Source organism: Acartia tonsa, chromosome 2, assembly GCF_053477335.1.
Source record: "Acartia tonsa isolate MP-2025a chromosome 2, ASM5347733v1, whole genome shotgun sequence".
NCBI lineage: Eukaryota > Metazoa > Arthropoda > Copepoda > Calanoida > Acartiidae > Acartia > Acartia tonsa.
In genome coordinates, this window is record NC_137261.1 from 36525463 (window position 1) to 36551679 (window position 26217).

The 26217-nt window shown below is 32.4% G+C and overlaps 1 protein-coding gene across 5 annotated transcripts in view; it reads right to left on the reverse strand.

Moving 5' to 3' along the window:
* Positions 1-26217, reverse strand: part of Cdep (Chondrocyte-derived ezrin-like domain containing protein) — a 153706-nt gene that overhangs the window by 86191 nt on the left and 41298 nt on the right. For all 5 annotated transcript variants that reach the window (XM_080150679.1, XM_080150678.1, XM_080150677.1 and 2 more), the window contains exons 4-5: positions 16483-16558; positions 8338-8416 (exon numbers count right to left, since the gene is read on the reverse strand). In XM_080150679.1, the coding sequence (XP_080006805.1) occupies positions 8338-8416; positions 16483-16558 (155 nt within the window). The remainder of the gene's footprint in view (positions 1-8337; positions 8417-16482; positions 16559-26217) is intronic.

A 26217-nucleotide genomic window follows, 5' to 3' on the forward strand; every position in this document is an offset into this window, starting at 1 on the left:
TTTATGTTGAAATAAAAAGTTGCACCAAAAAATATTTACATATTTTTGTCCGTCCGTAAGAAAGCTAGCAACTCTATTCAAGTCATTTTTAGACCTGTTTTGACAAAACTTTTGTAAATGATATTGTCCAATTCACCCAAAGGGGTAGTTTCACGAAATGCATTTGAACTTATTTTAGTGAACCGCATATTTTTTGCTAGTTAATGGGTTAAACTATAATTATATGGCATATATTTGAAAGAATTAAAATTTTCTACCACGTAGTTTTGAAAATATCAAGACTTGAAAATAGTCTTTTTGTGACATATGCAATTTAAAAAGACGATTTTCAAGTCTTGATATTTTAAAAACTACGCGGTAGAAAATTGAAACTCTTTCAATTATATGCCTTATAAATGCAGTTTAACAATTCACCAGGAAAAAATATGCGGTTCACTAAATTAAGTTCAAATGCATTTCGTGAAACTACCCCTTTAATAATATTAATTATTAGAAAGATTAGAAAAGTTATTATCATAAAAGCATCTGTAGAATAAAGTCTATGTTTCCTTGGCTTTTGTGTATATTATATTCCTTGTTTAAATTTGAAACAGGTGCATGTATTTTCATATTATCATTTCGTGAGATCCTATATTTGCTATTTTTTTCTTCTGCTTAAAGAGTTCACATAAACAGGGACTATGCAAGAACGAGAGCAAATAAATTCATGCAATTTGTCCATTCTAACTAACATTATATTCAAGTCTAATTGTCCCCATAGTTTTATGGGCATGCAGACAGAAAAGGTGTATTTTCATAAATGATTATTATATCAAAAATTTAAACTATACATATAATATTCTCCTCTGAACATGTTTGATATTCGGACAATGAGACTTATATTTAAAATTAGCTTCGTTGATGAAATATTAAAAATATTTAACATTGTATAATCCATAAAAGCATTATTAACTTTTAGCATCATTTACTGTGTTTACCCTCGCGTCGTTTTATCTATCCTAAACTGATTAAATTACTGAGATAAAGCACAGAATTGACGGCTTCTTTTCTTTAATCCTGACTAATTACCCAAATAAATCTCAAGTCTCTGTTTGTGTATCCTCCCCCCGCCCAAAAAAAGTATTGCTTACAAATAGTTTTTCTTTTTTAATCGGGATTAAAGCCAATAATTTGCCTAAATGTCAAAACAAGGACTCAACCCCTGCCAGGGATTAAAGAATACTTAATGAAACAAAATAAATAAACTTGATTGCTATAAGTGAAACTTAATATCTAAAATGTCATTTAAAGAAATTTTCATTAGAGAAATCTAAAATATAACTAATTGCACTATTAATGGATTAAAATTATATTATAGGAATTAAACGACTAGAATGACAAAAATATTTTTCTCGTATTCATTCGAATCCGGTGGATAGGAACCGGTTCTCATCCATACGAAAAAACTATGTCTAGCATCGTATTATATCCAGCTTTCTATGAATATAAAAATGTACAACCATAAGATTAAAACCAGTTTTTTAGCCGGTGCCTTCGGCACCTCGGGGCTAAAAAAAACTAGTTTTAATCTTATAATTGTACATTCTATATCCGCGGAAAGCCGTTTATAATACGATGCGAGAAATAACTATTATCATTTATTCCCCCTTATCCCTGGTCTTCCCTGTAAATGTAAAAGAACAGAGTTTTGTTGCTATGCTTTCTATTTAATTTAAATGTCCGGCATTATTTTGGGTGTGCTTTTAATACCGTATAACAATCAAATATAAGAATAGCAGATCATTGACAAGTCTTACTATAAATGTAAGCAAATAACTTAAAATCAATAAAGGCTTTAAATTATTCTTAATAGCATTGATATTATAAGAGAAACAAATCAGATTAGCCGTAAAAAAATATGACCGCAAAATATTGATATTTCAAAATGATTCTTTATTGGCAATATCAAGTTTAATAATGGTCGATGTTATTGTTCTTTTATTATTCAGACATTTTGATTTGCAATGCCTAACAGATTAAAAAAGTCATATTGAAAGAGACTCATTTTCAATATTATGAAAAAAAGTTATCGTTTTAGGTAAGACAAGAATTCAACAAAATAATAAATAGGTCTTAAATTTGGCGGTAATATGAATGCAATTTCATAATTAGGTGGAAATGACGGCACACTCTGTGGGATGCACCACATAGATATAAATAATTATACACATTAGGATTCTGCATTTTAAACATATGTAATATTGTCCAATAAAAAAATTTCACAAAACAAAGTATTAAGTTTACTTTTTTGGCTTTGCAAAGTGTTTGATGTTAAAGAATTAAGGTACATTAAAAACTAAGTTCTTGTAATTATTTCAAGTGAACTTCATAATACATGTTTATGGGAATTTGTTATTTTCTAGCTTTCCAGAATGTTTATGAATATACTGAACACTTTGTTTTAATAAATATCTGATAATACTTATTAAATATGTAAAGTATATCGAAGGAAGATGTACTTGCTCTCTTAATTTAATAATGTCATATGTTAAGTGTAATTTATATAAGAACAAATAATTAAAGATAATCGCTGTGCAAAATATAATGTATTATAGAAAGATAGATAAATCTAAGGATATAAAAGAGAAAAAGTAAATGAAGTACAAGTAGATAGAAATGTATTATTTTAGTCCAGTCCCAATGTCCGTCCAATTTTAACTAATCCACAGCCAAATATACTAATTTGAATTGATTGCAGCTGAAGCCCTAACAAAATTGGACTAACAGCCGTATATAAAAGTAAACAAGGATGACAACATCCATAAAAGCGAACCTCTGAAATGGAAGGACAAACGGACATTAACGCTTGTATAGTGTCTGAACTGAATAATCAGAATATAAATGTAAAAGATTCGAAGCAAAATTTTAAGTAAATTTGTTAAAAAACGGCTTGATACAGGATAATGTTTATGGACATACTTACATTTTTAGGACTTGATTATTGAGTTGCATCACTTATGATATTGTACTTTGTTGTCCCAGGAATCAGTATACCAAAACCAGATCAATCGGATAATTAGATCACATAAAAGTTTGTTGTAAAAAAAGTAGAAAAATCAACATGTTTAAAATAGACGTAGGGACATTCTGGTAGTAATTATAGAGTTGCTACGCTTTCTAAATCGTACCTAACTACTACAGGAATCACCATTCAAAGTTAGAAATCGATAGGACAATTCTTACATGCCTAAATAAACGAAAAAAGGTATCCGTTACGGACGGACCGACCCTAATTATAGAAAAGCTTCGCTTTTGAAAATCTGCAGCAGCTATTTTATAAATATACAACTGCAGCGAGGCAATCCAAATATTAAGCGGCTACAGACTTATCAAGCCCTGCTAAATAACTACCTATGGAATGGACAGAAGTCTCATACAATCATTAGAGTTTACAATACATTTTTAGATAGATTAAATAGGTGACGTCAAGTTTGCAAATATTGTTGATCGAGTTAGTTAGTGTAACTATATATCAGAAATGAACGGTAGATAAATATGTAAAAATTATCTTTATATAAAAATAACATGAAGTCTGTCCGTAACGAAGTATCTCGCGAGCTGATATGGTTTCTTGCAGGTTTTTAACTATTTGGTAATAAGAAAAAAACACTAGCGGCTTTGCACCTAGAGGCTCTGTACTCTTTTTTTTACTTTTTTCTTCAGCTCTGTCAAAGCATATATTTCAAACTTGTCTTGCGTAACGTTAAGTAAAAGGTGATACCAAGAAAACAAAAATAAAATATATTTTTAAAAATTTGCTTGAAAAATGAAATAATCGTTTCCTTGCAAGTATTAAATAAAAGAATAATTTTTAAAAATGATCAAAATTCTAAAAAAAATAGGCGCTTTCCCACAAAAGGCCTGTAGAGCACATCCCCCCCCCCCCCCTCGTCTTTAATACATATGAAAAATTAGAGGGGTGTTTTTTTCTATGCTTAATCCCTAGAGGGCCTAAAGTACCTACAGAACACAAAAAAAATCTATTTAAACTTTGGTGTCTACTTCTAATCCTTGACCCGGCATCAAATAAAATGGATTCTATTTATCATAATCTTGTACAATTTATAGCGCTTTTTGTGCCCCAATCAAAGTTGACAAGAATATTTGCACAAATTTTAAGTCAATGACTTCTCAACACTTGCTTATACAGCTTAAAAAGAAAACTTCTTTTCATAAACAAATTGAAAATTGAAAAATGTCTTTTTACAGAACTAAAAAAACAACGGACATTTTTCAGTGCCCAATTTCATTCAAAAGATGAGCTTAATTTGTAATATATAAAAAAATCATATGATGCTGTTTAGTAGACAATTCAAATGTTCCTCTGAAACTTTTTGAGGGAATGTTCATGCTACAAAATTATTTTTGTAAGTTGAAGAGTAGCTCCATAATAATTATAAATAAATAAAATCTGTATATAATTTTGTATTTGTGTAGGATTGATTTTTTTCGGGTATTAATTATAATGAGAATAAGATTGTTTTTCCCCCAAAAACAATTTGTAATAGCCTATAATAGAGAAAACAAAACTTCAAATAAAAAGCTCTATGATAAAAAAGATTCTTTAAGTGTTTAAAATGTTTAGTAGCAAATATGCTACATTGGCAGCTTACACTTATTTTGCAATTTTTTAAAAATATATTACTTTACCTAATTTAATCTGTTTTTTTCTTGGGTATAGCCGAAAAGAAATAACGTGAAATAAAATGAATAAGCCACTTTCATCCCTCTAGTACAATACAAACATAAATAGTAAGCTACTATTAAAAAAATATAAGGCATTTAAAATTTTAAATTTTAAAGAGCCATTTTAGCATTTTGAATTATTTAATATGTCAAATAAATATACAAAGGCTAATATGACAACAAAAGTGTATAATCTTAAGTATTACTTTTTCTTGAAAGAATCAAGAAAACTATTTCTTAGAAAAATGTAAAGAAGTTGAAATTAATTTGAAAAGATAGTGTATAATTTTTTGTCGGCGAATAAGAGGAATCCCTGTGTGTGTTCAATACTATTCAAGTAGACACGGGGATATAAGGATCACTAAAGATAACTATTCTTATTTAAAAGTATATAGTATATTTCTACGAAGGATTTCACTAACCGATTGACCGATACAGTTCTCCTTTGGGGAGGGAGGGTACTTTCATTTTCCCAAGAGAAATAGTCAATGGAAAAAAACCTTTTATCTAATTTTACTTTTTAAAACTTAAATGCTAAGTGAAGGGTCGATTTTCCCTGCTATCAAATATCCCATGTAAATGCTCCAAATTATACAGATTAAATCAGACTTATATTACCAGGCTAGACCTTATGGCAATCTACAGCCATAATTAGCGGTCTTTTTTAACAAACCAACATAAAAATGTGTACAATTTGTCGTATTTATTATTATTTTAGAATATTTTCTTAATCCCTGAAGTAGACTTATGGGAAAATGTCAAGTGAGAGCATTTTTCTTGTCCAGTTCACAATGCTTTTCAATTCAGGGATACAGGGAAGTGCATATCAAGGATTATTTATAAATGAAAGTAGTAGGCTGTCATCAAGGACGTCTAAGCTTTATTTTTACGGGGTAAAATGAGATTTTTCAAAGGTTTGGTGGGGGGGTAATCTAATATATTTTTAAAATTATGAGTGGGGTAAAATGAGAGGTTTCAATGTTGGGAGGGGGGCTAACACCCCTTTACACCAACAATCTCAACCCTTTGACATCTACGGCTGTCATTAAGTTAACTGCTAATAATAAAGGTCAGCAGTTTTCATGTTAATAACTTAAGTATTAAGGGTTCTGAGGGTATAAGACAAAGAAATATAAATTAATGCACACCCAAAATTATTAAAAACAAATTAACCCTTTTGTAGATCATGATTATTAATGAAAACGTTGGTCACTGTTATATTGTATCAATTAATCAAGATTGCATAAAATGTACCCAGAGTTCACGGATGAGAGAACGTGTTTTTAAAACTTTAGGTAACAGTATAATTTACAGACCAATGATCCCTTTCTGGTAAGTAAGTATTCATAATAATTTGGTCATATCTTTTTTTACCTTATTTAAATATTCATATCTCTGTATTCAATGTAATTATAGTTGTAAAGCTAATATACAAAACAAGTACAAGTCAACATTCAACGTCAACGAAGCATAACAGTCGCTTTGTATTTTGACTAAAAGATACTTGCTTTTCACATAAAAATATTAAAGGAGCTTATTTGATTAAATTTGAAAACATTACATTCTTAAAATACAGTGTTACATATTTAAGAATGTTTTTTTTCATGTCATGAAAATTGAAAAATTTCCCCGTGTAATATGAGTGTTGAAAGGAGGTAATTTTTGTTATCTTTTGTACCTTTGTATTTAGATTTGTGTCAGTGTGTGTGTGTGTGTGTGTGTGTATGTGACGTGTGGTGGCTAAATTTGTGTAATAAGGGGGCAGGGCGGGATATTTATCTGTATGTGTGAATTTTGACATGCATAAAATTTGCTGCAAAGCTTAGCTTTTCCAACTCGGTTAAAAGATTATTTTAAAAACATTTGTTCACCAATTTTACTTAAAAATAGTTCCTTGGCTTACGCGATCTTACACTAACATATCTTTTCTAGAATAGTTGATTTCCTAATCTGCAGTAATGTACTTTCTCATCCTTGTTTTGTCCATGTGTTTGTTATTATAAGTGTTACAGGTATTCTATAGTCAGAAAATGTACTCAAGTTTAGGAAATAAATATTTCAATATTACTTCTAAAGTTAATTTAACATTTTGTTTTGAAAATATTTGTTTCTTGCATTTGATAAATAACTTTAAATTTTAAATGCCAATTAAAAAAGCCGTTTCTATATCCTTATATTAAAGTAACAAGGTAATTGTCTGTATGTCTGAATGCACCAAAGAATCTTGCTAACCGTTTAACCGATATAGTTTTCCTTTACAGTATAGCTGTTATAGGTCCTGGGAAGGTTTGCACCTATTTTGGGGCAAGGTACCGCAACCCTTCTAAGAGAAATCATCCCTAGAAGAAAATGCCCTACTCCAATAAGAGACTTACACCCCCCCCCCTCTTTAAGGGCCATTAATGGCCTCTAGGGGCATAGCCGCTAGTATTACATACTGTACACAATCGGACCAAAAATTTGCCTGTCATCGGGACAAAGGGACATGTATAAAGGATATGTACTGACACTGTCATCTTATATAATCTCTGTTTGAATACCTTGAATTTTTCTATCTTTACCTCATTTAGCCCCGTAAATTCTTTACATTTTATTCATTATACACATTGAACAGAGATAAAAATTAAAATGGGATAAAACCAATTAAGAGTTAACGCGCTAGAATTTTAATTTAGGTTTTAAAAAATATAATACAATATAAAACTCTAAAACAGCGACAGAACCGTCTTTTTTATTGACACACCGCCGTATCTGTAGTTTATAATTTAATTTTGAATTAATTACTTTTCATAAATGATATTCAGTTTTATTTAAAACTGAAAATCGAGAAATACTTTTAAACATTGCTATTAACATCAACTTAAGGCCAGATAATTGTGTTAAACTTTGAATGGAAGTCAAAAAGTGTGCAATTGTATGGTAATGATTTATGGCCATTTATAGGCCAAGAAATCGGCCAATTAGTTATTAGTTAAGTTTGTGTGACGGGGGGGGGGGGAGGGTTACTATATTCCAATAGTTAAAACGGGACAATGCAAAAAAGATATAAAACTAGGTTGACAACTTTTCAAAAGACAAGACGATGGTAAGTCAAACAAAATTAGGAAAAAAAAACTTTTGGCATTGTTTAAACTTGACAACTTGGAGGACTTTAATCTTTAGCTTTTCCTTGTAAAATTTGCAAGGTTTATTTTTAGTTATAAACATTTAAAAAAGGCTTAAGGTGTTTTAAGTCTTATTAATTAAATAAAAACATTATCATAATTATACTTTATTTGTTACTATAAGTTACGCCCCTAACATCTAGAGGTGAGAAAATGCCCAAAACGAAAAACTAGCAATTTAATCGATGGATAAATAATATTTAAAAATATAAGAATATCAACTTGCAATTGGATCAATAGTAACACACTGTAGGAACAACCCGACCACATTGTAAGCAATGTATCTATTTGTTTCATCCATAACAGTTAAATTTCTTAGGGTAAAACTTTGCTTGCGTAAATTTCGTCAGTTTACGCAAAGTTAAATAAATATAAACAGAAAATCATTGCCTGCTAGAAATTCCTTAAAGTTGTACTTGGCTATCAATTGTCATAAAATTAATATTACCTTGCACTATATATGATGCCATAAGAGCTGCAGTATTGTCATTACAATTCAACTGACCAGAGGCTAGATCTCGTTTTATCTAAACAAAAAAAATATATTAAAAATACTTAAATTAGAAAAGTTGCACCACATGTTACACCCCATATTATATTTTGGGGTTGCTTTTTTTTTATATTTTTTGAGGGGTTAGGTGTGGTTTACCCTCCCAACCTCAAAGAAAATAGCTTAAAACCTCCGCAGACCAGTATCTATATACCCTGAGAAAGCACAACCTTTTCGGTCAGGTGGTCATCGGGATCTTAAGTTTCAGACAGACAAAAATCATGCTAATTTGTATTATGGATATATCTAACTTCTAATATCTTTCCCAGCAATAAGAACTATTTTTATTAGATTTTCTATTTGGCTCAAATCTATACATAAAATCACGCAACCTCTGCAAGATAATTTTCTCTTACTACGTCACTTTTAATATTTGAGAGGAATAATAATATAGATTTGAGAAATAAAACAGAATTAGTTTTTAAAATGAAAATATAAGCTAGAATTTATCCATGACGGCTTCGAATCCGAATAATTTCCGCTTTATAAAACCAGGTTGTAAACGTTATTCTAAAGATCTTTATAAAAATTCCTTAAATCCACAGAAAAAAAAATATTAACCAATGTTTTCAAAAAACACAAAAAATTTTAATAAAATTGCCTTGAAAATTTGTGAGTGAAAAGTTTATAGCTTTAGAACTTTTGTTTGGCTCAATAGAAGTATTGGAGAAACAAAACATTTTCCGATAAATGTATTGGATGAGAATATGATTATCCTTATACAAGACTGTACCAGTGTACCCGACTCTGCAGCCTGTGCCAGCCATATTTCTTATCAATAATATTTTAATATTATCATTCGATAACAATAGGTTCTAGACAGGGAAAAGAAAATAGATATCACATCCCAATGATGATAAACAAAACTAAACTTTCTGTAGATTTAAATTGTTAGGACACAGCTGGATTAGAAGCAACCAATAAAATGAAATAAAAGTACCCAAAGTTTTTGAGCTAACAAATAGGATAATGGGGTTAAAAAACTTTGGTTATTGGTGTAATTTACAATGTCCTTTCTCTCCCTGGGTTCTATTAGATAAACTACAGATCAATAAAAAAATGTATCTCTATTTAATGCTTTACATACTGGCAATTTAACGAGGACTATGAAATCCTTCACTGACTAGAAAAAATCCAACCTCAATTATTGACAGGCATAGACTCTAGGCAAGAAAACAAACAGTAATTGAATTATCTATCTATCTATAACACTAACCCTACATCTCTTTGATAGAATTGGTTCTAGTGAAACTTTAAAAAGAGAAGAATGACCTTCATACTCACCAAAAACTTTGTTTCTGAGGAAAAGTAAAATAAGCTGATAAATGGTCGGTTTCCCTAAAGATGCCTGGTCAAGCACAGAAACCCCGAAAGCACAGTTTTCGTTTGTTTGTTTATTACTTTAGATCAGCTTAGGTTAGGTTAGGTTATACATATTACGTAGATGCAATGTTCTTTTTATGAAATTGAAAAAAAAGCGAAACAAATTAATCAAAACAGAAATTTTGTTTCAGTCGTTTAAGTATGTTTTTCTGCAAATTTACTTTTTCCTATATTCGAGGTAAAAAAGTTTTAATCTGTGATTTATTTTACACACAAGTTGCACTTTTCTTCCATTAGTCTTTTCATGCCACCGACCGAAAAAACCTTATCGACGGTTTTACATATTTTTTAACACAATATTCTTCGTTTTTTACTTACATACAAAAAACGCCGTCGCTAATGCTTTATACTCAACACTTCGCAGCTGATCTGAATTTTATATGAACAAATTTAACAGCAGCTTCCAAAAAAATGAACAAGAAGCAAAGGCCGCAGATTAATAACCCACAATTGCAGCCAATCAATCTTTTTTCTCGTTATTTTTATAAAATTCTAAGCTGAGCCACATTTTTATTGACTTTGAATTTTGAAAACTATAACTTTAAACCATAAAAGTGTAACTTTTTAATTTTGCTACAAAATTATTTTAATATAAAGTTTATAGCAAAGTATTAAAGTGAATAAATTATTTAAAATTTTAGCCCAGAAACTTTCCATAAATTTCAATTACTTTTCCATTATGATTGAATTACGTCATTTACTCTGATTTATGTATTCATTGAATAGGGTAAATAGTTACGTAAAATGATTAAATCCTTAAAGAGGAAGTTCTATAAACATAAATTCAAAAGAATAACAAAAATTTAGCATATAAAATTTACGTAAAATAGCTAAAAAGTAATAGGTATTTAAAATGGATTTAATGTCTTTAAGGTTAAGATTGTAGAGTTGTTAATTTGAAATAAACTGAGTAATCATTAGGTATGCATTGTTTAAATTCGATAGAACAATTTTAAAATAATGACTAGAGCTATCCGTAACGGACGAACATTCTTACGAACCAACCGACCTACCATTAGCTCTACAGGACATGGTTATCTTAACTCTCTTAATCCATGTTGGCATTCTATTGGAATGAAACTGGCAGAAAAGATGGGATATAGAATTATTAGAGAATGCATGCATTACATTATATTTATACTCATACTCAGCTGCTCCTTGACTTCATATTCATGGTTGAGGGTCCAAAAAACTCGGGGTTCTTAAGGTATAAGAAGGTAGATGTACACTTGCAATAACAAGGGATAAAATTATCCCTTTTAAAATGATGTATCAGGTGAAATAATTTTTTGCATCAGTATAATTTACAGTTTAAGATTTTAACACAACAGCTAGCATATTAATGATGTGTAAAAAATTACCACGAATCTGTTCAGTTTTAGTTTTGAGTGAAAATACTAGGAAAAAGGTGGTGGCTGACAATGCATTTTTGAGGACTGAAAATAACCTCGAAATGGCGCACTTAAACCAGTTGACCACCTGGCGATGATGGCTACATTTTGTCCAAAATTAATATAGGTTGAATAGCATGCTAAAAATTGTATAGATATTTTGTAAAACTTTTCAAAATCTTTTATAATCTATTTAGCATTTATCACTTTTGAAAGTATAATAAAAAGGTAAATATTATGCATAAATTTTACAAACTACTTGTCCAAAACTTTACACTTAATGTGTTTAGTTGAAAATTGTTAAATGCACCATCCCAACTCTTTCCTTCTACTCTCCATTAGGATGCATCAATTTAAATTTATGTTAAAATAAAGGAAGTAATATATTAATTGAACTTGACAATTACGAGTCGTAGGTAAGATCCAAATATAGTATTATTTCAAGAATTTTAGAGATAAGACAATGAACGGTAAATTTAATTGATGTACATCCCACATAACAATTAACAGAATTACCCCTTCTGTCGATTTAAATAGTTGGTTTAGGAGTTTGATCACCAATAGAATTAGACTAACCAATAGAGATTCAAAAAAAACTTTTAAGCCAACAAATTAGAAAACTGGGTCCTAGTGTAATTTGCAATTCTTCCCTCCCTGTGTATTTTAAAACCATTACGCTCGCATCTAAGATCAATAATGTAGGATCCTTAGATAAAAAATTAGATAAAGCAAGTAATTTGACAAAAATTTATTTATATAACCATAGACAATTTTTTTGCATTTCTTAAAAAGTCGACCCAATCTAATCTTTAGAGAATTTTGCAAAACGAGCCATCCTAATCTGCAACCTAGATATCTTGATAAACTGCCATTTCCAGCCACCCCAAGTGCACTATAAGAAGGTGATAAAAATGATAATAAAACTGATTAGGAGCTAATTTGTGCCATTTACAATTAGCACAGCAGCACCAGAAAAATACAAAATGTACTTTAAACTCAGGGATCTAAAGGATCAGATAATAGGTAGAGCATAAAATTATGAACATCAAAATTACTTCTTCAATAGATTAAAATCATGTCGTGATAAAAATTCAAGAAAAGTATCCTAAATATTTTAATGACAAATGAGATTGCTCTTACAAACTTTTGGTACCTGCATAATTATCCATCCCATGTCCTTTCCCTCCCTGTATAAACTAAAAAGAGTTGATAATATAGTTGACAAGTTCATTCTGATAACTGAAAACTGTATTGAATAAATTGAAAAAGTAAAGTTAAGTAAAACTTATAATAAAATATAATTACAAGGATGTGTAAGTCCATGAGTAATGAAGCATCAATAAGCCAAAAACATATTTCAAGGACAATAAAAAGTTTTGACACATTTGCGTAAACTGTATAGGCTTTATCTTTGGACTGAGAGGATAGGTTATAAAAGATAAACCAAAAAATCTTAAAACTTCGTAACGTTCATCATATAAGAATGAGATTTTATCTTTTATAACCTATCCTCTCAGTCCAGGTTTACGCAAATGTGTCAAAACTCCTCCCCCCCCCCCCCTTGATAAAATCACGGAATGAAGGACAAACCTACGGAAAAATACTGTTTCAAGGGTAGCTGTTCTTTTGAATATTAATGTATCTCATTTATAAAAGTTTAATTGACTAAGTTTTAATAAAGTTATCACCACTTTTCCTTCTTATAAAGGCAACTTTATAAAAACAAAATGCAAAATGAAAATTTTTCAGTATATTATAATTTATCTGGGTTTCTTTTCAACAAAATGAGATAAGTTATTTTTTTCATTTAAAAGTTGGTTTTAATTTAAATTAAATTTCCTGTTGCATTCATTCCTGTTGTTATTTTCTCAACATTCATTTTGTTTGAAATTATATATATTTAAGTAATTGGATGATGGTGAGTTTGTGTGCTATTGATATTAAACATTGTTCACATGAATCCAGACTTTAAACGGCTGGGAAAAAAGGAGGGGGGAAAATTGCTATTTGTCTTCATTCCAAAATTAGGAATCATAAGGGTCAAGACACTAGACGATTAATTGAAGTACATCCTAATGATGATAAACACACTTACCACATTTTTAGACTATTAATTGAAAGGTTTAGAAACTGATGGTACAAAACAAGCAATCAAGATTTTATAAAAGTTTTTAGACAATGAATGAAAGAGCGTTGTACCAGTCAAATTTTAAGTCCAATGTTCGTTCCCTTCCTGGGGTAAAACCCTCCTATGATTTGTTAGGGCACAATTAATTTTTAAAATCAGACGACCTTGCAATCTTATTTTATGAAAAAATTATGCTAGATTTATAAAAAAAAATTATTATTAAAGCCATTTGTGAGCAAAATCAATGAAAATATTAATTAGCTATTTGCAGATATTTGAACTTATAAAGACTGTAACTATTCATAACAAAATAGAAGTTAAAGATAGGAATCTTAATTCCTGTGATCTAATAGTATATTAAAAGGACGCATTTAATGTGTAACAAGATTGACAACATCCATAAAAGCGAAGACTGAAACGGCAGGACAAACGGACATTAACACTTGTATAGTGTCAGAACTGAATAATCAGAATATAAAAGTATAAGAGTCGAAGCAAAATTGTAAGTAAATTTGTTGAAAAACTGCTTGATACAGGATATATTATGGACATACTTACATTTTTAGGACTTGATTATAGAGTTGCTTCGCTTATAATATTGTAAAGTAAAACATTTATTTGCAATACTCTGTAATTACATTAAAGTTTTGCTTGACAAGCTCAAATTTTCTCTTGTCAAAAAAAACAATAATTACAATAAAGCCGGGCTATTAAAAACAAATCTCAATGTTTGAGAAAGAAAATTTGAATAAAAAAATGCAAAGAATTTTTGCTCCTTACTAGAAAGAAAAATGCGTAAACCAATTAATGTTGCAAAGCTGAAATATTTTAGGCTGTGTGCCCTATTCATACGCACAGATATTTCAGTCAGATTTGGTAATCAGTAAATGGGCTGAAAATTGAAATCAATATAAAGAATTCTTTAAATATAGAAATAGGTAATAGTTAGTTTGAACTATCATGGTAATACTTTTAAACAAGTTCGAATACTTACATTATGTCATATTTAGAAAACTAAATGGTAGCATACATATTACAATGAAATTATTTCGTTAAACATAAGCAAAATACAGTAGAAATGTTTGTTTATTCAACATACTATTTAAAGAAATATCCAGTTTTTCATCTTTCCCTGAACCCTGCAATTTTGTCAATAATTGTAAACAATTTCTTTTCTGCACAGGAAAAAACAAAGCATCAGGCGCAGCAATGAAAACATGCATTTTCCAGTAGTTAAGGAAAAAGCTTTAAGATTGCATGCTGAATTTATTCTTTGTTTTTTGATAATATAATTATACAGCTTATCTTTAACAAAATTATCTTATGAAAAGCTATATTACTAGGTAACAAATGATAAGTAAAAGATTGTATCAATTCCTGATGGAACCTTTTAGCCTCACACACACTAACGGTTTAAAACCTTGAGGCAATGTAAATTCATAATCTTTTTGTTAGATTATTTATCATTTAAAAAAAATAAATCAATGATTTTCTGCGCAACTACATTTATTGGACATTCTTGTTTACATCAGAAAATCAACGGATTTCCCAGAATTTTTTGTTTAGTGGACGCAAACAAAACTATTTTTATCATTTGACTTGCAAATTTTTTACAAATCTAATTCATTTTTTTCACAACAGTATCAAACGCAATAGAAGTGTGTTTGTACTTTGATATATATTTTTGCTTAGAAACTAATAATAATATCTACAAAAACACAATTGCAGCCTTTTTTTCAGCCCTTTTTACATGCCATTTCGATAAGAGAACGCAAAAAAATTGTATGCCAGTCGCACTTCTTTTGGGTTTTAATACACAAGAAGAAAATTACAGATCTTAAGTACGTATTTCCTTAAAGGCACAGGAGTGTTTGGACATGGTGGTGGTCATCCTTGTTTTATTTTAATCATGTTTTATATGGTGTATATTTTAGTTACAGTCCTCGATAAGACCATGCAAACCTGAAGATAAAAGATTTACTTCCAAGATTTACAAGGTTTACACTTCCAAATCTCATCTAGAGTTAGGGAAAGACAAGTAAGGTATTAAAAACCTTAATAACTAATACTTAATTTACACAAATTGAAACAGCAAAGCAGATAAGGACATTGTACTTTAAATTGAACGGATACCCAAAGTTATAGAAACACGTTCTCTCATTTGTAGACTTTACAACTTTAAAAGTTGTTTGATTAGGTATTACAAACTATAAGTACATTTCTAACAATAACATTATTGAGTGTTAACATCAATTTATAGTCCACTGTCTTAACCCTTAGGATCTCTGGGATTCAAACATTTAGGGTAAATTCTGGGACATCTTCCATAATTAGCACCAATAAAGTGAAAGTACAGCAAACTTTATTTTGAACATTCTACATTTCATTCTATTGTCGTATCCGTTTTCCCCCCACAACTTTGCAGAAAGATTGAAAATGCATTGTCCTTCTCTCCCTCTCTAATGTTCCACAAAACTTTGACGAATATTCAAATATTATTTCAAGGAGAAATACAAATTTTCTAAAATTTCTCTTCATGCTAAAATAAAATATTTTGACAAGCATATAGTTTAGTTTACAACAATAACAACGAGGAAACTAAATAGTAAATTGTAATACAGTAAAAACTTAACATTGGTTCTTGGACATAGTTATAGAAGATATAGTAGCTGCACTAAGATTATTTTTTAACCTAACCTAATTTTCCAGTTATCTAGATAGCAATATTATGGAGTAATAAAGTATTTGTTAGGAAAGAAATAAGAAATATTGCTAGATGCACTTTTCATCAACCAGAGGGGTCAATCCAATAACATTATTTATATCCACTAAATATTTTTGCCATAACATTGAGGATGGAGTTTTGTTTATATAAGAAATCATACTGATAAACTAATTGCGCTTACCTTCAAGGCTCCTTGTCGAGCTCTAAAACCTTAACCCCTTTTTAAAAAATGAATTATAAATAAGGTGGAGGGTACATACCTAACCACTGCAGGTTGCCCTAATACTGCGGGGATGAACAAATATAACCCAACCTAAGTTGATCTAAAGTAAAGCAATAATGAAATTAAAATACTTAAGATTTTTTGGTTTTCTTTAAAATCATTTTTTACTTAAAACAATAATGAAAATGCTAACCTGTAGCGCAGCTAAGTATCTTGTGTATTCTTCCTCCATCTGGCTCGGATCTGGCAGATAAAACTTCAGGGTGAATCTAAAACAAAAAGATATGTTAATCTAATGATTATGTACAATCATTATTTTACAACAAATAAATCAGCTGACTTGTTCTTTGATTAGAATATTACTATTAAGGTGTAACTAAGCTTCTAAGCATCAAACGAATAATGACACCTATCTACTTGTATTCATCTTATTCTAAATAAAAGCTAACAAGTTAGAAATGTATTTTAATTGTGTGAACTAATCCCCTCCATGATGTGAAGGATTATATCTGGCAAACTCTCTTGCAATATAAAGTTTTCCAGAGAGGGCTTGGCTGGGCCCAGTCACGGATACAGGAATAGGCCAATGATGCTTCAAATAAATTCCCCCAATTTTTGTACACAGTATGAAATTCCACTTTTATAAATAGAGGGGGGAAGATAGTCTTGCAGATTAATCTGTTATTGTACTCTCAATCCCATAACAGAGCCAAGAGGTTTAGATGTTTCACAATTATCAGGGATTAAGCTTTAAAAGATTTGAAAAATAGTCATCGCAAAGTATAACATCTACTTATTTTGTTAAATAACCCTTTTATTAGAGGATCTTTTCTTGCAAGTCACAGTTAAACAGAATGAATAAAAGCGGCTGTTTTAGCACCAAAGCATTCTCCTTACCAATTCCCATTAATTTACTTAATAACTCTTCGTCATAAACCACTCACCGATTTTTAATTTTAACACTCGAAATGATTTTTAAAGGATTTTATCATAAAATATTTTACATAACCCTATAGCTGTGACACAAATACAAATATAAATATAAAAGTTGAAAGATCTCTTGATGCCACAATCAAAATGCAACAAATATCAAAGCACTAGCTAAATTGTTTTCAAAAGATACCAATGCTTTGAAATTAGATTAGATTCTAATTTGATGCAATTGGAGTCAAATAATGTTAATTGCTTTGACTTAAGCAAAACGTTTGATGTATGTTTTCTCTCCTTCAAGACTGTTTTTGGCTATTAACCCATCAAGAAGGGGTCAAGAAAAATAACACCATTCTAAATCTAAACCCTAAACTAATTCCCCAGGAGCACAGCAGCGTTATCGTTATTAACAAGCTGCTGAGCCCCTGAGGCTTAAATTTAGAAGACCCAATTACCCTTGAGGCTAAGGACGAAGTTCTATATAAGATATGGCACAATTCAGAAAACGAACATGAGTTACTAAGATTAAGAAAAACAATAATTCTAAAATGAATTGTCCAAGTAAATGACGTATATTTACTGTGGAGAAAATGGTTTACTTGTTAAAATTGGAAACAAAAACACATTTTTAAGGTTAATATACCACAGAAACTGAAAACAATTACAAACCAGCAACATCATCTAATTGTTTGGGTTGTTAACTTTAATTCTAACATTTACTTATTAGTATAAATTAGGTTTATTTTTTACTATTTTTATTATTATTATTTTTTAACAAGGGCAATTCTTATTCGCATAGCAGAAATTTTTCAATATCAACTGAACTGAATGCTTAGGTCTTACAAACATGAGAAACTTTACAATAATTCTAAAAAGAATTCCTTGTCCTAACCTTATATAAGATGTTCAGAAACCAATTATAAATGGCCTTATCTAGGTAAGTAGATAAGTTAATGCAAGCTAACTTTATATTGATGTGAGTCCAGTGAATCAAGAATAAAGGAATACTTGTAGTTAAAACGTTAACCATATAGTTTTTAATAACGCAAATGAATAATAACATTCCAAAAATGGTTTGTACATTGTACAATATTAGGAAAATTTTAATTGTAACTTGAAAAGACCAACTTTTGAAACAAGAAAAGTTATAGGTATTAAAAAGGTGATTACTGAAAAAGAAGTCGCTTTTGGATCCACCATTTAAGAAAAAAAATATACACCTATCCTTTCGTCCCTGCTGTGCAGAATATAATGCAGAGCAGAAGGAAAGCGGACAGGAGAGAAAACCCTTTCAACAAGATGTTGTAATCTAAATTATAAAGTTGTGTAAAGTGGAGTGGGGGGGAGGGGAGGGGGGCTGTCTGTAAGAGTTTTACAGGTTACTAATCTTCAACTCTTGTATAGAGTTTGCAACAGTAGGCCTCTCAACACTTCCACATTTTTATTTTAGTTTAGTTTTGCTTTTTATTCTCAAGTTGAATTTAGATAAGATAAGATAAGATTTATTTTCCTCAAAGGTACAACATATTTTATTAGATATATATCATACATTAAGTTACTATGCTTTGATTGGTTTGATTCTTCTGTTTTGTTATGTTTGATGCAGGTTTGATAACAATATACATAATAACTATTATTAAGTACCTAGCATGGAATTGGCCGAACTTCGTCTCCACCTAGTTACCAGGCCAGTTCAAATAGGATGAAGATAACATTTTACAAGAAAAATTCCATGCAACATTGTACCAGATAGTTGGCATAACCCATTTAGGGTTGTGGAGCCACTGGTGTACTTTGACGCTTGCCAAGCCGATACAATGTTATATGTGCAAATAAATAATAAATAATCTTAACAATGATAGAATACAATATCTTGCTGTGTATTTCAGACATCCTCCTACTATCAGTTGCAACTTCTCCAAGCGTAAATTCGGAACAATTAAGGAACCAAAACCTTCAAAAGAAGTCGCTATTCCCGTTGTGATCCCTTTTCAGCTCTACCTAGACAGATTCCTTTGTAACAAATTATTTTCATTATAGAGTGGAGTTATGTCCGGGTCTAAGGACATCTCCACACCAATAATTACAGGATAACGATAAATATCGCGATAACGCTGGTCCAATCCAAAAATCCAAAAATAAAATAAGATACTCTAATATATAACGTATCATGTACCTAAGTGAACAAGGTGTAATGATTGGTTTCGATTCCTACGGAATCTGATTTTTATTTCTTGAGAAGGGATATAATAATCCTCTGATGTACAAATGTACAAAATAAAGATAGGTCATGTGCGATTCCTACGGAATCTGATTTTGGTATTTTGAGATAATGGGAATGTGTCCCTAAATGTGTAAGGTTCGATTCCTCCGGAATCTGATTTTTATGTTTTGAGAACTGGTCACAGCATAGCTGTGAATGGGGCATCAATATGGGGGGGGGGGTGGGAGAGGGGGGGGGAGGTGAGGGGAGAGTGGTTTGTGCTCGAAAACGTTTACATTAATCTATTAATCTCACTTTTTTTTGAAAGAGAAGGGTGAAAGTGGGTCATGGTAAGATAAAAAGACTGTGGCGTGCTATTGCGCGCACAATTTGGTCATAGCTTAGCTTTTAGTGGAGTTTTAATCTTACTGTTGTTTAGGCACGAAAATGTTCGGAGAGGAAGAATACCAACAAATGTGGCAGCCGCTACGCAATAGATTGACAATAACATATCAACGACTTCTCAATATAGTTAATGGTGACAATGTCAGTGAGGAAGTGCGTCGTGAGGTAGCCCGTCTACTATACCAGCAAGGTTATCTAGAAACCGAGTTGGCACTCACTCTGTACAACCCAAACAAAGATATGGAGTATCATGAAACTAAATTGGGTGAAATTGCTCAGCGGATAACTGCACAAGAGGGGGCCTGTCTCCAACTTTAGCTCCAGAAAGTGGCCATTACCGGTCAGGACCAGTTATGGTCAAGTTCTCTACGACTTCATATACAAGATATCCGCAAAAATATCCGCGAAAACATCCGCAAAACATACACAAAAATCAACAATAATCAACAGAAAAAAAAGCTGCAAAATCGTTTACAAGATGTGTCTGATATGGCTATTGAAAAAACTGTTTTGTGAGAAATAATACTGTTAAAATTTGAAAAAAAAGAGATAAATATAATTTTAAAATGTACCATAAATTCATCGATTTGTTTTAATTAATAAAATCCTAGATATCTTGCTATGAACTTTTATTTTATTATTTGAAAGATGTATAAAGCAATAGGATGTCTGTAAATATGTTGCTATGGAATAATTTTGCATTAGCATCAAAAAAATAAGGATAAAAAGTATAGGTTGATGAAGTGAGAGACTAGTTAAATAAGGGAGAGAAATCAAGGAATTTAAAAGGTATAGGGGAGGAGGGGGGGGAAAACGAGGAGAAGAAAATGGGGCGTGGTGAGTGGTTTGTGCGCGGTCGTGGCTACCAGCCAGACAGACGGAGCGGCGCTTATCGTTTGGTATGTGCATAGGGGGGGGGGTGGGGAGAGGAAATAGGGGGTGGGGGGAAGAGTGGTTTCCTGGTATAGCACAGTAGAATAAAAGAAAAAAAGGGCGGGAGGGAAACAATTGGTTGTGAAGCATAGGGGAAAATTGCGCGGGAAACGGAAGTGGGGAAAGTGTATTACTAATTAATAATTTAAATTAAAGATTGCATAATGCATGGTATTAAAACACAAAGGGGGTATAAATATGGGGTAGGTAAGGTCAAGGTTCAATTGTTTCCAAGATGTCAGATCAAGAAGAAGAAGTAGGACAAGGTCAAGGTGCTATACCAGACGGGGCGCCGGAAATTCCGGAGGAGGCTGGGGGTGAGGAAAATGTTCCCCTCCATGATCAGGTGCAGGAGCTCATCGCTATGCTCAATTCTAGCGATGAAGTCGATGATCCTGTACCCGTGCACGGCGTCCAGCAGCTGCTAAACCTCGCGGCAGTGCCTGATCTACTCCCATTTCCGGGGGTAGACAGGCGCTGTCTGGACCTCTGGTTTATGGTCAAGCGCAGGTTGATGGGCGTTGTGCACGAGGGCGACATGCTGATGTGGAGGAGATTCCGCAACGATGCCATCGATGAGGAGGTCCTCCGCATGATGTATTCCAACTATGGGTTAGTCGTGAGGTTAATATCAGTAATGCCCACGTACGCCCGTTCCTTCCAGGCTAACATGGATGCCATCGCCACAATGGACCGCCTGGTCACCGTCCAGCAGGACCTTCTGGAGGAGCTACTCCATCAGGAACCAGACGGCGTCGACGACTCCAGCGACTACGACGAATAGATGGCTATGCCCACTATTCATGAGCTTAACCAGTCTGCGATAGTCATCATAATAAATTTCGATATCTAAATTTAAATAAATAAATATATTTTCGGCCAAAATTCAACCAAAACTTTGTTATTTTTTTATTATATAGATAGATAGAGGTTGCGCGATTCGTTAGCTGCTGGATAAAATAATATAAAGTCAAAATGTAAAATGTAAAACAGTAAAATGGATAAAAAACAAACTATGCCAAGCTACTCTATACTTGGGTATGTGTGTCGGTTCCTACGGAACCTATTCGTTGAGATATGAGGTTAAGGAAATGCTGTTTTATTGAATTTTAACAAAGTAGTTTAATGCTTACAGAAAGTCGAGGGCTAAAAAGTACGGATAGAAACTTAGTTAAAACAAAAATTCAATTTCAAAAATTCAAAAGAACAGAGTTTTTAACATTAGCAAAGCAATTGTTGAATAAAAGAAAGAAAAAAATATTTGCATTTTAAAACTCAATCTTGTTTAGGTAATAAGTAAAACATTTTTGCTTGAAAATATTTTTATTATCAATTAATTTAATTTCAAGAGGAAGGTTGTTAAAAATAGTTGGGAAAGAGTTAAGAGGGGCGTGCAGGAGAAAGTTTCTATTGGTGCCCGGTTCGTAAGCAAAGTTGTTCCTGTTCCTTGTGCCATACGTATGTCTGTCTTGAACAAAGTTCCAAGTGTTTTCAAAGATTTTGGGAAAAATGCCTGATTTATAGGCGTGCATGAATTTACAAACATTGAATTCAATTAATAGGTTGAATGGAAGTATGCCATTAGATTTAAAAAATTCAGCTGTGTGAGCTCTGCTTGGCAAGTTTTCGATTATTCTAATGGCTTGCTTTTGTAGCTTAATAATTGGTGCTAACAGATACATAGGGCAGGCAGTGAACAGGAGACAACAATATTCGATATTCGACTTAATGTAAGACGTATAGAGTAGCTTTAGGTGTTTCTTGTCCAACAAATGACGCATTACTTTCATACTATAAATTATTTTAGACACTTTGCTATAGACTTTTTCAAGATGATAAGAAAACTTCATTTTCTCGTCTAATTGAATTCCCAAGTGTTTGATACTACCCTCGTTGGTACCGCTTACAAGATCCAACTTAGTGATTTTTGACTCATTATTTTCATTGTGATTGTTCATGTTTACATAAACTTCGAAGTTGGTCTTAGCAGCGAGCTCAGCAGGGGTGAGTATCTCTCGGGGGGAGGAAAAGACCATACATTTGGTCTTGCGGGGGTGTATGAGAAGCTTATTGGCATTGTACCATTGGGTCAGTCTGGGGACAAGCTCCCTTGCAAGGTTAATTAATTGAATAATATTCTGCTTTTCAATGAAGCCCACTGCGTCATCAGCAAAGAGATTGATTAGGATCTCTTCACTGCATGAAACAAGGTCATTGATAAAAATTAAAAAAAGAATTGGTCCCAGGACTGACCCCTGGAGTACGCCAATGATAATGAATTCAATAGTAGAGGAGAAAAGGCCCTTAAAAAATACACGCTGCTTTCTATTTGCATAATAACTACGGAACCACTTGAGTGCAACCCCCCTTATCCCTGAATTCTCCAGTTTGCTAAAAAGGATGTCCCTATTTATCATGTCGAAACACTTCCTTATGTCCAAAAATATGGCCATACAGGAAGCGTTTCGACTGAGTGCTTGGGTGATCATTGTGCTTAAGTTCAGTACATTGTGAAAGGTTGAGATCCCTTTCATGAAGCCAAACTGGCGATTGCTAAAAAAAGACCGATCCTCTAAAAACTTAACCAGCGTATCACAGACATATTTTTCAATGGGTTTGGAAAAGTTATCAATGAGACTAATGCCTCGATGATTATCTGCCTCGCTGAGTGAACCTGATTTGTGAAGGACAACTATTTTGGAAGTTTTCATTTTTTCAGGAAAAGTGCCATTTTGAAGTGATAAATTATAAACATGTGTTAGGGGAGTGGCAATGGTATCAGCACAGCGAGACAGAACATACATCGAGACATCATTGATGTCTGTGGAACGCTTAGGTTTAATGCTACGAATAATATTAATAACTTTGAAGGGGTACAATGGTTCAAAGAAGAGGGAGTCTTGACATGGGGGTGGTAAGTATTCAAAGAAATTTTTGGGGGTGGAAGGAATTTCAGGCCTTAGGGAAGACCCAATTTGACTAAAATAACGATTAAATTCGTTAGCTATTTCTTGGTCATTTTCAATTTTGTTAGGGCCTACTTGAAGGTATGTGCACTCAGGGGAAGACTTATTAAACCCAATGACTTCCTTAAGAGTTTTCCAAAGTTTTTTCCCATCCCCATTTGCATCTCTTATTTGTTTTCTATAATAGTCAATCTTTGCTCTTCTCACTTGCCTATTGTAATTATTCCTATAGACATTGTAAATACTTTCATTTTCAATTGTTTTATCATTTAAAAAGTTGCTGTACAAAATATCTCTATGCAATCTACAACGCAATAAGTAATCTGACATGAAAGGCTGCTGGGGCTGGGTACGTTTGTTTTTTCGTTTTTTTCTAACTGGACACTTTTCATTATAAAGTCTCAAAAAGGTTGAAATAAAGTTATCGTAAGCTATGTTTGTGTTGTCCTGACTTAAAACGTGATTCCAGTTAGTGTGGTAGAGTGCATAGTTTAAGGCATCAAAGTTTTCATCATTCAATTCTCTTTTTTCAAAAAAATCTGGAAGTTTGGGTTTATTTACTTTGTCTATTCGGAATGAATTAATAATTGGCAAGTGATCGGAAATTTTTGAAGTTAAAACAAAAGATGACATTAGGTTTTGAATAAAGTTACCTACCCCGAACAAATCAAGAAGGGTTGCAGTGGTTCTAGTAACTCTAGTGGCTCTGGTAACAGTATTTATGATACCGTTAAAAGAAAAAGACTCAATAATTCTCATGGAATTGCTGTTTATATTACTTATTTTAAAAAGGTCAAAATTGAAATCTCCTACAATGAAGTATGGTATATTTAATGCTGCTATTCTATCAATCAAGTCTAAAAAAAGTTCAAAAAATTCTTCGATTTCAGCATTACTCTGATTGGGTGGACGGTAGCAATTTAATAAACAAAACTTTAGACCATTGTAGGAAATTTTTAAGCAAATAGATTCAAGGATATTTTCTTTAAATGAGAACTTATCAAATAGTTTATCTACTTTATAATATTTGCTTACTAGAATACCCACCCCTCCCCCCCTGTTATTTGATCGGAGTTTAACATGCCAATCATAATTATTAATCCCATAGCAATCCATATTTACATCCTTATTTAGCCATAATTCTTGAAAGCACAGAACATTTAAGTGGATATCATGTTGCCTGAAGAAGTCTACAGTGGAGACAATATCATTATATTTAGAATGTAATGACTGACAATTAATACTAAAAATATTGAGAAGGTTTTCATTGAATGTTTTCAGTTTCTGTACGATACCTTGTTCACTTGAAAAGACACAATTTATTCCGAATTCATTTTCGAAATCATTAAAGTAGTCGCCGTAAATCGGATTCATAAGATTTAGACCAATGTTATCGTTTAAGTTACCGTTATCCTGGTTAATTTGTTCATTAGGGAGGTTTGTCATAGTAGAGCTGGTCCAGGAGCACCGCAGGAGGAATCGTTTTAACGTCAAGTATGGACATCTGAAACACAGTAGATATTAATGGACAAATAAAGATAGTTAATATACAAAATATTATCGTTGAAACGAAAAAAATTACTATATTTACTATATTTATTCCGATTGCGTTTAGTTTATGTGTGTGTTGGGGGTGGCAACACATTTAAAAGCTAGTTTAGTTCCCCCTACTCATTTTCATACAAGTTCCATATATTTTATATGCTAATCAGCAGAAAAAAAAGAAAAGAAAATAGAGGTATGATTGAGATCATAGTTTTAAGATTAATATGCGACATAGACGCTCTAGCAAATTTAAGTAATGTATATATAATATTATTATTATTACTAAAAAGTCCACGTCATATGGATCAGGATTAACTCAAAAATATTCAAATCGTTCCGAAAATAATAACTATGCTGAATGTCTTTAGTTAGGTACCTTTTTTCGCCGTACAAGATACTTAACTTCATGTTGAGATTACCGCCTTTGTTGCTTTCTTGATTTCTCTAGCTTTGGCCCTCGTGGCAACAGGATCAGAAGGTGCTGAGTCAACGGTAAATGCCCTCGTGGCAACAGGATCAGAAGGTGCTGAGTCAACGGCAAATGCAGATGCGGCAGATGCGGCGGCAGACGTGGCGGCAAGTGTGGCGGCGTGTGCGGCGGTAGGTGCGGCAGTAGATGCTGCAGGTACGACGGCAGACGCGGCGGCAAGTGCGGCAGTAGATGCAGATATGGCGGCGGTCACGGCGGCAGGTGCGGCGGTGAGCGCGGCGGCAGGTGCGGCAGTGAATTCTTCGGCAGCGGCGGCGGCGGATGCGGCGGCGGCAGGTACTGACTGTGCGGACTGTGCAGCTGGTACAACGGCGGCATGTGCGGCACTAGGTGCGGCGGTTGCGGCGGTTGCAGTTGCGGCACTACTTGCAGCAGAGTTTATGGGAGGAAACACAGCCAGGTCCTCAAGAACTGGGGCAGGGGCAGACGTTAAATTATGTTGAATCGTGCTGGCTG